Source organism: Ctenopharyngodon idella, chromosome 6, assembly GCF_019924925.1.
Source record: "Ctenopharyngodon idella isolate HZGC_01 chromosome 6, HZGC01, whole genome shotgun sequence".
In the NCBI taxonomy this organism is placed as follows: Eukaryota; Metazoa; Chordata; class Actinopteri; order Cypriniformes; family Xenocyprididae; genus Ctenopharyngodon; species Ctenopharyngodon idella.
The window spans coordinates 28,564,760-28,577,935 of record NC_067225.1 but is presented as its reverse complement, the minus strand read 5'-3'; the positions used below and the strand labels follow the sequence as shown (position 1 = coordinate 28,577,935).

The following is a 13,176-nucleotide window of genomic DNA, read 5'->3' as shown; positions in this document are numbered from 1 at the left end:
TACTTGAGAAGCAAAATTACATATTAAAATGCTTGTTTTCAGAGAATATCTATTGAAAAGTTTTTCTTAATTGCCATTTTTTAATATTTTTGTTATTTTTTGTTGATTTTTGTTGATTTATGCTACAAACAATAAAGTTAAAAAAACATTTTTTTTTTAAAGCAAGTCTTATCTTTTTTGCTGCTCAGTAATTTTTTAAAAAGTTTTTTAAGGATTTTTTTTCTTGTTTTAAGGATAACAAGGATGTTTTTTTTAGAAAAATAAAATATATATTTCATATATATTTTATAATATATAAAAATATTTTTTATTATAACTTTATTTAATTAGAATTTTCACTTTCAAATGAAAATTAGCCCAAGCTTTACTCACTCTCAAGTCATCCTAGTATATGACTTTCTTTTTTCTGATAAACACTCTCTGAGATATTTTAATAAATATCCTGATGCATCCGAGCTTTATACTGCCTTCTGTATTCAACTTACGAACAAAGTGTAAAACTCTTGCAGTTCAAAAAGCTTACACTACGCCCTACGCCTTCCCTATTCAACTTACGGAAAAAGCGTAATTGACACAACGCCAGTTTACACTTTCTTCATAACTTGAAAACGGAAGGTGGTCTGGCGGAAGCTAGATATTTTACTTCATAACTTGTTAAATATGGATTTTTTTACGCATCACTTCTCTTCAGAAGGCCTTTATTAACCCCCGGAGCCGTGCCTCATTTATGATGAATGGATGTGGATGGAAGCACTTTCTTTAGCTCATACTCGTGGGTCCCGTTCACTGCCGTGATAAAGCTCGGATGCGTCAGGATATTTATTAAAATATCTCGAGAGTGTTTATCAGAAAGAAGAAAGTCACATACACCTAGGATGGCTTGAGGGTGAGTAAAGCTTGGAGTAATTTTCATTTGAAAGTGAACTAATCCTTTAATAAAATTAGTGTTATACATATATAATTTTTTTTTCTCTCAGTGTAGTGTACCACAACCCCTTAGGCGATATCGCATTGTTAAATTAAACCTGAGGCTTTCGTATCATAATATTTTTTCCCGTTGTACACATGGAGTTTGGACACTTTGTCATCACATTCCATAACCGTAAAGGTCACCTCAAGTACTGTAATCGGTGTGTGAGTGGTTGTGAAAGCAGGTTGGATCCGGTTACCCCACAAATACAAGAAAACTCTGAGATAGCTTTGGCATCAGCCACCCCCACCCCCACCCTAAACTGCTGGTGGAAAGTTTTACATCTGCTTGACTGACAGCGTTATTACTACAGAGGGAGCCGGTTATGTGTAAAGCTGGTATATAATGGCTGTGAAGAGGATGTGTCTGGAGAGAAGAGGGAATGTGAAGGGAGAGGGCGAATGCCGGAATGTAATTATGCCGGGACCTGGGTTTCACTCCGCGTGTATCATCCCAAATGAGCACTGCAGTGCATACTAATGCGACGAGAGACCCAAGAGAAACGGTGCTCATGAAAAACTATCTTTATTTTAGCCATCTTCTTTTTTTTCCCTTTTTTCTACAGTTATTTTTCTCCTTTATATCCCCATCTCTCAGACTTTTCCTCTTTTTCACTTTCACAATTTTGGGCAATAAGTGTTTGAATAGCTCACTTTAGTTGCATAAAACATGAAGTAACACATTAAGTACCATTATCCTGAGGTTTGATTTCAGATAAACATCCAAATTCAGTTGTACATGTATTAGAAGACACTAGATATGTATGTATTTGCACTACATAGTAAGTTGTTTTAATAGTATTACTATTGCTGCTGTATTAAACTTTGGCATGTAACTCGTCCTGCAACGTACATATAATATACCTCACATTGAATGGCTGTAAAGTGTCTTTTTCAGTGGGTGATGCAGTATTTTATTTTTTATTGTGTTTTATTATACATTTTTATTTTAAAATACAGTATTTTCTAAACATTTGCTTCATTTGATAACAGAAAATATCCATTATCTCTTGATGAAGCTGTTGTTTGATTATATAACTGTTATTTGGTTAACTTGACACAGTTATTGATCAGTTCGAGAATCTCAAAACGATCAAATATCACCTGATTAATCTACCTTTTCTTTGGATATATAAAAATATAACACTAAAATCTCCTCAAACAGAGTACAATAAAGAACAGACTGTAAAAACAGGTTAAAGCGCAGTTATTAATTTCACCGTTTGCCTTTTCAAGGGCTCTTTTGTCGTGCATGTTTGGAATTTCACTGCACTTTGCGTCCGAACACTTCCTCTCATATACGCCCACTGCCGCTGTCAGAGCCTGTGCTGTTTAGAGACACAATGCTTTTATGATTAGACCTATTCAGATCAGTATTACGCATCAGCTTGGTATTCTCTTCTGCATGGCATGAATGTGTCTGCTGTTACAGTTGCCGAGACGTGGCCCGTGTAGGCTTTTCTAGGCTGTTCTTTATCTTGCAGGCCTTGAGAAAATTGTTAAGACAGCTCGCAGATTTATAAGAAACGGGCTGTAAAAGGGCGTGTGGAGGCGAAAGTAAAAGCTGTGCGCTGGATGTTGTGTCGCCGTGTCCTTTCTCACGGGACGAGCAAGTGCTGGGGATGAAAGCTGCCAGGAACAACAGGGACGCTTTTAAGTGATGCTGTTGATGCAGCGTAGGTTGGATAAACTACTCTGAAAGGAAAATGTTGATACTATGGTGCTTTGATTTGCACCATGGTACTGAATGATTATCATGTTTATATACCATGGTATTTATATGGTACACCAAGGTACTGGTAAAGAATACCATGGTAAATTAATACGGTGCATCATGTACAGTACATGTCCAAAATCCTTACCTTCTACCTATATATATATACACCTTCCCCTTCCTTATATATATTACCATGGTACATTGTTCAAAAAGCGTGGCAATAAGTTGACTTTTATTTTATTTTATTTTATTTTATTTTATTTTATTTTATTTTATTTTATTTTATTTTATTTTATTTTATTTTATTTTATTTTATTTTATTTTATTTTATTTTATTTTATTTTTATTGCTCATACTATTATTGTTCATACTAATAGCCCTGCCTATTAAACTTGTTTTAAGTTGACCATTTTAATTTATTTTATTTTATTTTATTTTATTTTATTTTATTTTATTTTATTTTATTTTATTTTATTTTATTTTATTTTATTATTTTGTTTTTAGTTTTATTTTATTTTTTTATTGCTCATACTATTATTGCTCATACTAGCCCTGCCTATTAAACTTGTTTTGTTTTGTTTTAAGTTGACCATTTTATTTTATTTTATTTTATTTTATTTTATTATTTTGTTTTTAGTTTTATTTTATTTTGTTTTTAGTATTATTTTATTTTATTTTATTTTTTTATTGCTCATACTATTATTGCTCATACTAATAGCCCTGCCAATTAAACTTGTTTTGTTTTGTTTTAAGTTGACCATTTTATTTTATTTTATTTTATTATTTATTAAACTTTTTTGTTTTGTTTTGTGTTGTTTTGTTTTGTTATAATATTTACTAAACATTTGCTAAATTTGAAAACAAAACATTTATTGTCCATTGATGAAGCTTTAGTTTATGAAATGAACTACCATTTCTGTTAATCAGTCAAGCAGACATGGTTATTAGTCAATGCAATGTCTCAGAATGGTTAAATATTGTCTGATCACTAATGATAATGCCATAATAAATGTAAGTGGACATTTTGAACCATTTAAGTGGTTTTGGAATAAATAATTGTTCAAATAAGTCTTGTTATCGTAGGATATAGCCAACAGTACTTTGTTTGTGTTTGAACTTTAGTTCACCCAGATTCCATGAGGACACTGGTCTAGTGAGGACAGCTGTGGACTTTGGGGGACGTTAGCTATGTCTCACAGCGACATAATTTAAGTCATCTAAGTTGACAGGATAAGTATACCCCGAGAGATCTGTGCTTTCGCACAATGTGCTTCAGTCTAAAAGAGATTATTAAAATGCTTTGAAACATGTTTAAGGTGGCATTGAAAAATTGTTCACTGCTACAGTATATGGTGTCGTGGAGCTCTGGAAAACTTATTTCCTCTTACCTAAAGTCTGGAAAGCACGAGAGCAAACTTTAGTTGGGTGGGGTTTACAATGGAGCAGATTGATTACATTTCAATTTCTTGCTGTATTACAAAGTCTGGAAATGTTAGCGGACGTGGGAACTGGTTGGACAGAGATGAGAAAAAACTCTTGGTCGAGAATTAATAATGAACTTTTGGATGGTGTAATGGGTTATGTTGGAAACGCAAGATATTTTTGCTTCCTGTGTTAATACTCTGAATCCTACATTATCAGTATTCTTAATATGCATTTATGAGATACAAAGTCAAAGCATTTAGTATCTGTAAATGACATCTTCACACTGGATTCAGTTTATTACATGAAGAGCTGTAGGTTTGGGTCTGTGTGATTGTGATATAAAGAAGGCAAATGGAATCGGAAGGAAGTGAAACTCAGCTCAACATGACATCAGGTGCTTGAGCAGCAGAGATTGGGCCGTCAGTTGCCCTTCATTTCACTCTGAAAACTCGATTATTCTGTGATTTTTCTGCTGTTGTTTTTACCCCATCTATCTGTATGTGTGCGTACTATATCCAACTTTCTTTTTTAATTCATCATCGTTCTGTTGATCTTATGGAAGTCTTTATTATTGGAGTTCCACTAAAAAAAAAAGAGAAAAAACAAACAAACTATGGAATCAGTGGTCAAATTGTTCATTTATAAATGCAAAACTTTTGACACAATTTTATATATCCTTTCTTCAAATTTATGTTGACAGCCATATTTTGCCAAATTCCTCTCACTCACATTATGTGGCATCGACTGGCAAATGAATAGAGAAAAGCATCTGGTAAAAATATATTATTGTTATATTAATGTAATATTTTATTGTTGATTTTTAACTGATTTTTTTCAACAGTAATTAAGCTATTTTAATTTTACTTATTATATATGTAAATTATATGATAATATATATAAATATAAATCTTTCTATCTTTTTTTCCTGTATATATCTATCTGTTTGTCTCTGTCATATTCAAAAATATCATTATAAAGTAGCATTTTTTTATTTGAATTATTATTATTATTATTACAGTACTTCGTACTAAAATGCAATTTTACAAGGTGAGAAAACAGACTGATTATGTTGAGGATGAGGGTCTCCACCTGCTGTTGTTCCTGATAGCCCAGTCTGAGTTAAACTAAAGGGGAGTTTTCTTAAAACTCAAAATATTTTGCTCCACTTGGGTCTTTTTATTGACTGTTTTAGTGTATTGTTGCCTTAGTCTGTTGATAGTTTTCCTTGTTTAATGACTTCTCCTGATGATAATTATTTCTCAGTGTAGCAAAGGACCCAAATGAACAATATTTGCTAGTTGAAATATTTTTAGCCAGAGAGTGATTGAGAGATGGGAGGTTTAAACCTGGGAATGGGAATGATTCCTGTCAGTTTTATTTCGGAAATAATTCCCATGACACCAAAGTCAGCCGAGGGCCTGTATAGTGTCATGTGTCTAAGATCAGACAAATTGTTTTGAAGCATCCTTGTCAGTGAATATTCATTTCATCCATTTATACAAAGAAACCAACAGCCAAGATATTGTTCCAAAAGCTGACAAATGACTATATATATATATATATATATATATATATAATATATATTCAAACACACTTTGTATGGGATTATTGTGTTTGTGTGTAACTTTTTTGAAGAAAATGCCATGCAAATTTTGCCTCCACAGTTCTGATTTGTTTTTAGCATGTTGCTATACAGTTGCTAGGGTGTTCTGGGTGGTTTCTAGGATGTTTCTATGTTTCTATGTACTGACCTAAGTTAAAAGAGCCCACCAACAAATCTCTAGATACTAGCTTGGATCTATTTTTGATTGACTATGATCGGATACTTCCCATGACATGACAAAAGGAAAACAACACCCAGCTCTTTCATTTCCATGGTCAGTTATTCTAGCCCTTGAGGCTGGTTTTGTTTGTTTACCTGAAACCTGTCCCGTACCCTCGTGCTGTGTGCAGAGTTAGAACCATTAATGGAGAGAATACTTGAAAACAGGTTTGACTTCTCCACTTCCCCAAGAACTGGTAGTGAAACTTCAACAGTCTGACACAGAGAACCCAACGATCAGGTGGACGTCTCAGATCTGAGTCTCTGTATACTTGGGTGTGGACAGAAAAGATTTAGAGAGAAGAGGCCATTTGCTGCTGTCCATTTGCGTGGAGCTGCTGAGAAACATGTTGGGGAACTCAAGACATGGGAATGACAGAAGATTGAGCTTTTCTGAGGCTGTTCTACTTAAAGTGCACCACCTTTGGTAAGATACAAAGTTGTGTGAAAGAACTTTAAATTTTGTAGGGTGACTGTCATCCTAAAGGAAAGTTTTACTGCTCAAGATATTGATTTCTCATAGGTTAGAGGACCTAATGGAGTTCTCAGTTATGTTTCAGTTAACTTTCTAATCTGAGCACAGTAATATAGTTGAGATTTCCTCTGTAACTCATTAGACATTTTAGAGTCTTTCCATTAGTTAAATCAGAAGTAATTTCAAAGTGGTTAGATGAAGTATAATGAACTAGACTGTAAGTTGTAACATTGATAGATGTGGGTCTATTTGGGTTCCCAGCATGCACCGCAGCATGAATAAATAATGAAGGTACTGTTTGTTTTATTGTTTGCTGCTTTTATTTATGCTCTTTCTGAGTCATTTGTCATGTAACAAGTCAAGTGGAGAGTGTGCATGCTGTGTAGAGGATTTTTACCTTTATTCCTAAAAAAACAAAACAAAAAACAAATAATAGGGTTTATGTTATTTTATTGCTATCTTTAAAAAATCAAGATCGTAAAGTGATCTCATTCACACATTGAACAACACACATCGTCGTGTGTTTCCTAGTTCTAGAAGTCTTGTTGTATAGTGGGAAACCATATTGGTGGTGAAAAAAAAATAGTGTTTAATTTTGTGAGATTTTACCACCCAGTTATAAACTGAGGACTGATGGGAACTCTGTGGTGACAGTGGATCTGTGAAGGATGTTCCCATCTTGAGATAGTCCTTCGGCTCAGTTTGCCTACAGCTGTGGGAATGTTTTGGGATTGGCAGCGAGTTCGTTTGAGGTATTTTAGAGGGCTGAGTGGGCTAATTGTAGACTTGACAGATAACATCCTTTTAAAACTACATAAGAGGCTTGAATTACACATACACACACACACACACACACACACATACGTCTGGTTTACTATCCTCATAGGGACTCTCCATAGACTTAATTAGTATTTGTTCATGAATCTTGTAAATAGCACACAAGTTGTATGTAATTTAATGACACTTATGATGCTTTTGCAAAGCTTGAAAGCCTCAAGCTGAAAGTATACTTTGGCCATCTGTGTTCCGCGACCGTCGTGACGTATACGTCATCAGGAGCGTCCGCGGACGTGCGGCTCAATTTTTGTGTCCGCGTGGACCGTGCGTGTACAACAGCGCATGCGCAATGTGCAAGGTGAATGTTGAGACAGAAGAGACCACTAGGTGGCAATACACAGTTGTGATGTATTATGCAGTAGTTGAAAAAGAGTGCAGAAAGAAACAAAACAACACACTGTTCCAGTAAACAAAGCAGCATATCATTCTCCATCGTTTTTGTTTTTGTTCTTGTTCTAAACTTTGCGTCCAATGGCGCTGTGGTTAGAAATCGAGTCCCCCCAAGAATTGGGGAGTCCATTGGTTCAATGGACTTTTAATGGGTATTTTTAGTGCCTGATTATAATTCCAGCAAAATCCTAAAGGAGACCCAATTCCTGGGGGGGACCCGATTTCTTATGACTTTTCTTCTTCTATCCTTCCAAGCGAATGTACTGTAAATGACACAACTCAGTGCTGCCCTCTGACATCTTGTAGAGTATAGAAAAGCAAAGTATACGCTTGAGTATTCTTTAAAAGCTGTGCAGACACGACTGTGTCGGAGATGGAGCGTAACGCGGAAAATGAAATTTACCCAGGCCTTTAGTCCGCAATCAGGGTAACTGCATGGAAAAGAGTAACTAGAAAAACTCTGCAATATCTCCTTTTGTGTTCCACAGAAGAAAGAAAGTTTTATGAGTTTGGAATGACTTAAAGGGTGATTAAATAAATCACCACTTTCATCAGCAGAATGAATGTATGCCGGTGGGAAAAGAGAAATATTGCCATGAGAAAGAAAGATCGGAAAAATGTCAAAACAGGTCCGATGAAGAGATGAAGAGATCCAGAAACCTCAAACTGGTTTGAAAGCAATAGATTGTGTACTGATAACCCAAAAAAGGCGAGAGAAGACAGAGAGTGAGTCATGAAATTGTGAGAGAAGCCAGGGGGAGGGAAAGAAGCAGAAAGATTTGGGAGGGTGAGGGAGAGAGAGAGAGGGAAAGGGAGGGAACGATAGGAAAGCGAGAGCTCTGTCCATCACCTGCCCATTTAGTTTGGAGCTGCAGAACAGATTGCTCAACGCTGATTTGTCGTCTGTGCATGCGTACAAGTAAGTAATGTCTCTCTCTTTCTCTCACTCACTCCATCATAAGATCGCCTGTCTTCTGCTAATGTGGAGCTCAGGTGGTTGTAGTGGGAGTCAGTCAGCTGAGGTGTCAGACTGTTTTAGTGGAGCAGGTTGAGATGAAGATGAGTGAGCCGTGTGTGGGCTTGTTTTGGGGCATGTTGTTGTTTTTGTTAGCGATGCACCAACACCATTTTTTGGTGAATGTGTATTGATTCCTTGTAAATGTTTTTCAATTTAGATTTAAGTATGTTTAATATGTTTTGAACTCTTCTAATAAAAACATTGCCATAGCTGATCACCAAATGAAAAATGAAAACACATTCTTTGCTTCATGATATCTGAACATTTTAACCAGAGTACATGAGCATCATATATACCATTAGGAATATCATTGGCATCTTTATTTTTTGCATGCAGGCGTTTTAGTAAATCATCTAGATTTCCTGTGTGGTTTCTACATAGATCACACTTACCCTAAGTGATGATTTTAGGACTCGGTTTTATTTGTGCTCTGTGCATTTTTGCGAATTGAAAAGAAAAGAAAGTACAGCGTTTCTTCAGGTCATCTAATTATCTGTATTATGTTTAGCCATGATTTTCTCTTAATGTACACTCTGTTCTGTAGTTCTTTGCTAGTGTCAGATAGCTTATTGCTAATTCATGTAAACGCAGTCAAATTCATTTGTATTAGCAGGTGCACCTGACAGACCCAGGGTGCAGCTCTGCTTTGCATTTTCTGTGTAAATCCTGTAACTCTTTCTGCCTCCAGGTTTTCCTGTGCCTTTACTATCCCTTGCCCAATGTCTTAAAGGGGTCATATTATACTTTTTAAATAATTTTAGTTTGTGTATCAGTGTTCTTGTTGCTCAGTTGGTAGAGCATAGCGCTGTCAATGTGTCAATGCATTCACACAATGTCATAATGTATACTTTGAATGCTTTTTAAATCGTATGATGTGTCTGCCAAATATATAAACGTTATATTGAACAGACAAAACTTTTAATTTATCATTCAAAGGTTTGGGGTTGTTAGGATTTTTTTCAAGTTTTTGAAAGAAGTCTCTTATGTTCACCTGTGCTGCATTTATTTGATTAAAAATATAGTAAAACAGTAATATTGTGAAATATTATTATAATTTAAAATAGCCGTTTCTATTTTAATATATATACTTTTAAATGTAATTTATTCTTATCATGGCAAACAAATACATTTTCAGCAACCATTTCTCCAGTCTTCAGTGTCACATGATCCTTTTTTTTTCCCCGCCAGCATTTTTTAAAAAAAGTTGCCAGCCACCATCAGTGTTTTTGTAATTTTCACAATTTCATGGCCGCCCAGAATATTTTGTTGTATGAATATTTGAACATGCAATATATCAAAAGAAGGAACAAACTCTCTGCTTTAAAAAAAAAGTTTTATTCTAGCTTCATGCATACTTTTTTTAATCAACATTGAATGTGGATAAGTTTCATTAAAAAAGCAACATTTTGAGCAAAAAACTGAGAAAATCGCGTTTTTGTCAAAGACTATGTCTGGATCAAAACAGATGGAGCAGATCAAGTCCATCAACACCCCCAAAGCTTGCACAGTGCTGACCACTTCCTGGGTCCACATTTCACTCAGTAACATTAGGCCGTTTTGATTTATATGCTTATATTATTTTTCATATGTATCTGCTTACATATGAGATCACTCGTTTCTGCTTCTTCTTTTCCTGTGTTTTGATCTGGAGATACTGTACTCGTTCAGAAGATGTGTGATAGTGCCCCCTAGCGTATTACAGTGAAAACATGGAAAGCCGTAAAATCTCTTCAATGGCATTATAAAATACGAGATAACTCATCAATGGCGGGGAAAGAGTTAAGACTGCACTCTGCTTGATTTTCTAACCTCTTCAAATGTGAAAATTGTTGCAGATTTACTCTAAGGTGCAGAGACATCTTTTGAAAGGTTATGCAGAGTGTAGGTGCTACACACAGACAGGAACAGCGCAATTTAGGTGAACGTTGCAAAGGAAATGCAAGATTAATTACATTTATACATTAAATAGTTTTAGAGCCTTTTGATGTAATGTTTATCCTAAAAAATGCAAATGCCCACACCCACTGTCTCTATAGGAATGTCACTGGCATTGTGTGTGTGTTGTATCAGCCTCTTGTGCCACATCTCAGTCAAGCCCAGCTTATGTGCTGTGACAAATCAACAGCTTGTACCGCTGTCAAAACTCCCCAACGACTTCAGGGGCTTTTCAGCACATAACCTGCCATCAGGCTAATGAAGTGAGTCAGCCCTGGCGATCCTCAAGAGGTAAAGATCTAACAAAACACTGCTGCGCCTTTGGTGACAAGACATGATGTTGTTGGCATCTGACAACCCTTTCAAGATGTGTCTCAAACTGAAATGCCTTTTTGTCCTGCTGTCTAGGGTGACCTCAGTTTCATTTGGTTTTTGACAGTATGCAAATTGTCACTTTTCTGTGCAACATAAGCAGACTATACAAAACTCTCAGTTTTTGAAAAAAACCTGCCCACTCTGACTCTTGGGAATTGTGTAAAGTCAGCCAATAACATTGGAGTTTGCCGTTTTGAGAACCTCTTGCCAATATTGCATGCAATATCCATCAGACAGTGTAGGCTTGCCATCTGAAGGTTTATTCACACCAACAGTGAATAAATCTCTGAAGGTTGCCCTCCAGAGGTCACTAGAGGTCATTTTTCATTAAATACTTTTCAATATTTTCAAGCTGGATAGTTTATTCCAGGTTCGACTAAACCTCTATTACATTCATTCAAACTCTATCATTGGTCCTGTTTTCCCATTAAACTGTAGGACAACCTCAAGCAAAATTCAATGTAATAATAAAATAATCATCTGGCTTCAGTCGAGATGGATGGATCATCATCAGCTCGTAAAACAAAGCAGTAAATCCGATACGTGCCTTCAGACAAACATTCGTATTCGTCCAGACTGGCATGGAGGAACAGATTGTGTGCCAAGTGGCAGGGGAGTTTTAATTGATTTAGGATCGGCTGTTAAAGCTACGTGAGCTGAGAGCATTCGATGTGATGTGAAATAATGTGTTTGAACTGATCCACAGGCCAATGGAGGGAGGGAACAAAAGCTGAGAGCTTGATTTTACTCCATGCGGTGCCGTACTGCAGTCTGCATTCACTCACACACACACACACCTGTATCTATTTTGGCGTGTTGTATTGCATACTAACTAATCAATTCCTTCTCAGCTGGAGCAGTCGATGATACCGAGCATTTCTAATTTGATCTTCAGGTGACAAAATGTGAATGATCTGATTGCCTTGAGTTGGTTTAGTTCTGAGATTTTTTTGTTTGTCCACAGGAAACAAGATGGCCGAATCCCACGAATATCTGACCCGTTAGAACATCCTGGTCTGGTCAAGTCCTTTCCGCCTTCACCTGCTCAGACTCTTCTAAAGGTTTGGCAGATGTTAACATTACACTCCTCTTTCCTCTAATCCAGTTATATTCCAGCATGACCTTAGATTCAGTCGGAGAAGTGGTAGGAATATCAAACAACTGCCTTCACTCATTTATTTCTTCCTGCTGTTCACCTTTCTTTTCCTTTTTCCTTTGACAACCAGCTATTACAAATAGATGAGCTGCTTCTTTTTGTGTGTGTGCATACTACATGTATCCTACTTTCTTTTTTTATTTTGAATCATTCTGTTTTCTATGGATGACTAGATTATTGGAATGCCACTGAAAAATAAGGATGAAATAAGTCAACAAATTATTCACACTGCAAAAAATGCTTTTCTTACTTAGATTTTTTTGTCTTGTTTCCAGTCCAAATATCTAAAAATTCTTAAACAATTTTTCTAGACAAGTAAAAATTGTCTTGTTTTCAGAGAAATTAAGTCAAAATTAAGTTAGTTTTTGCTTAAAACAAGCAAAATAATCTGCCAATGGGGTAAGCAAAATAATCAAAAATTCACTTTCTGAAAACAAAGACAATAATTTTTACTTGTCTAGAAAATGCTTCTTGATTTTAAGAATTTTTAGATATTTGGACTGGAAACAAGACAAAAAATGTAAGTAAGAAAAGCACTTTGTTTTTAAAGAAATTTATTCAGCAAGGATGCATTTAACTGATCAAAAGTTAAAGTAAAGACATTTATAATGTTACAAAATATTTGTATTTCAAACTTATTCATCAAAGAATCCTGACAAAAAGAAATGTATCATGGTTCCGACAAAATGTTTTCAACATTGATAATAAGAAGAAATTTTTCTTGTAGATTTATATTAGAATGATTTCTGAAGGATCATGTGACACTGAAGAAAATATTTCACAATATTGCTGTTTTCACTGTATTTTTGATCCAATAAATGCAACCTTGGCGAGAAGAAAAGACTTCTTACAAAAACATTAAAATATCTTACCGACCCCAAACTTTTGAACGATAGTGTAATAAATTCATAATTGATTCCTTCATTGTATTTTTAGGCAGCACTCCTAATCCTCCATAGAAATTATCCTTTATTAATTCATGCTTAATCGGGTGAAGTGTGTAACCAGATAATTCTGCGCAGGCACTCAAATTTCCCCTCAAGGACCAACATCCAAG

At 35.4% G+C, this 13,176-nt stretch overlaps 1 protein-coding gene across 11 annotated transcripts in view; it reads left to right on the top strand.

Moving 5' to 3' along the window:
• The window catches only part of rap1gapb (RAP1 GTPase activating protein b), an 87,229-nt gene that overhangs the window by 45,809 nt on the left and 28,244 nt on the right, over nt 1-13,176 (top strand). For 9 of the 11 annotated variants that reach the window (XR_007930590.1, XM_051896945.1, XM_051896939.1 and 6 more), the window contains one exon: nt 11,928-12,024. Coding sequence is in view for 6 of the 11 variants with exons in the window: in XM_051896939.1 (XP_051752899.1) it covers nt 11,928-12,024 (97 nt within the window). In the remaining 5 variants the exon portion in view is untranslated. Of the gene's footprint in view, nt 1-8,449; nt 8,555-11,927; nt 12,025-13,176 lie in introns of those variants that run through there. The other 2 variants (XM_051896948.1, XM_051896947.1) reach the window with 2 other exon arrangements.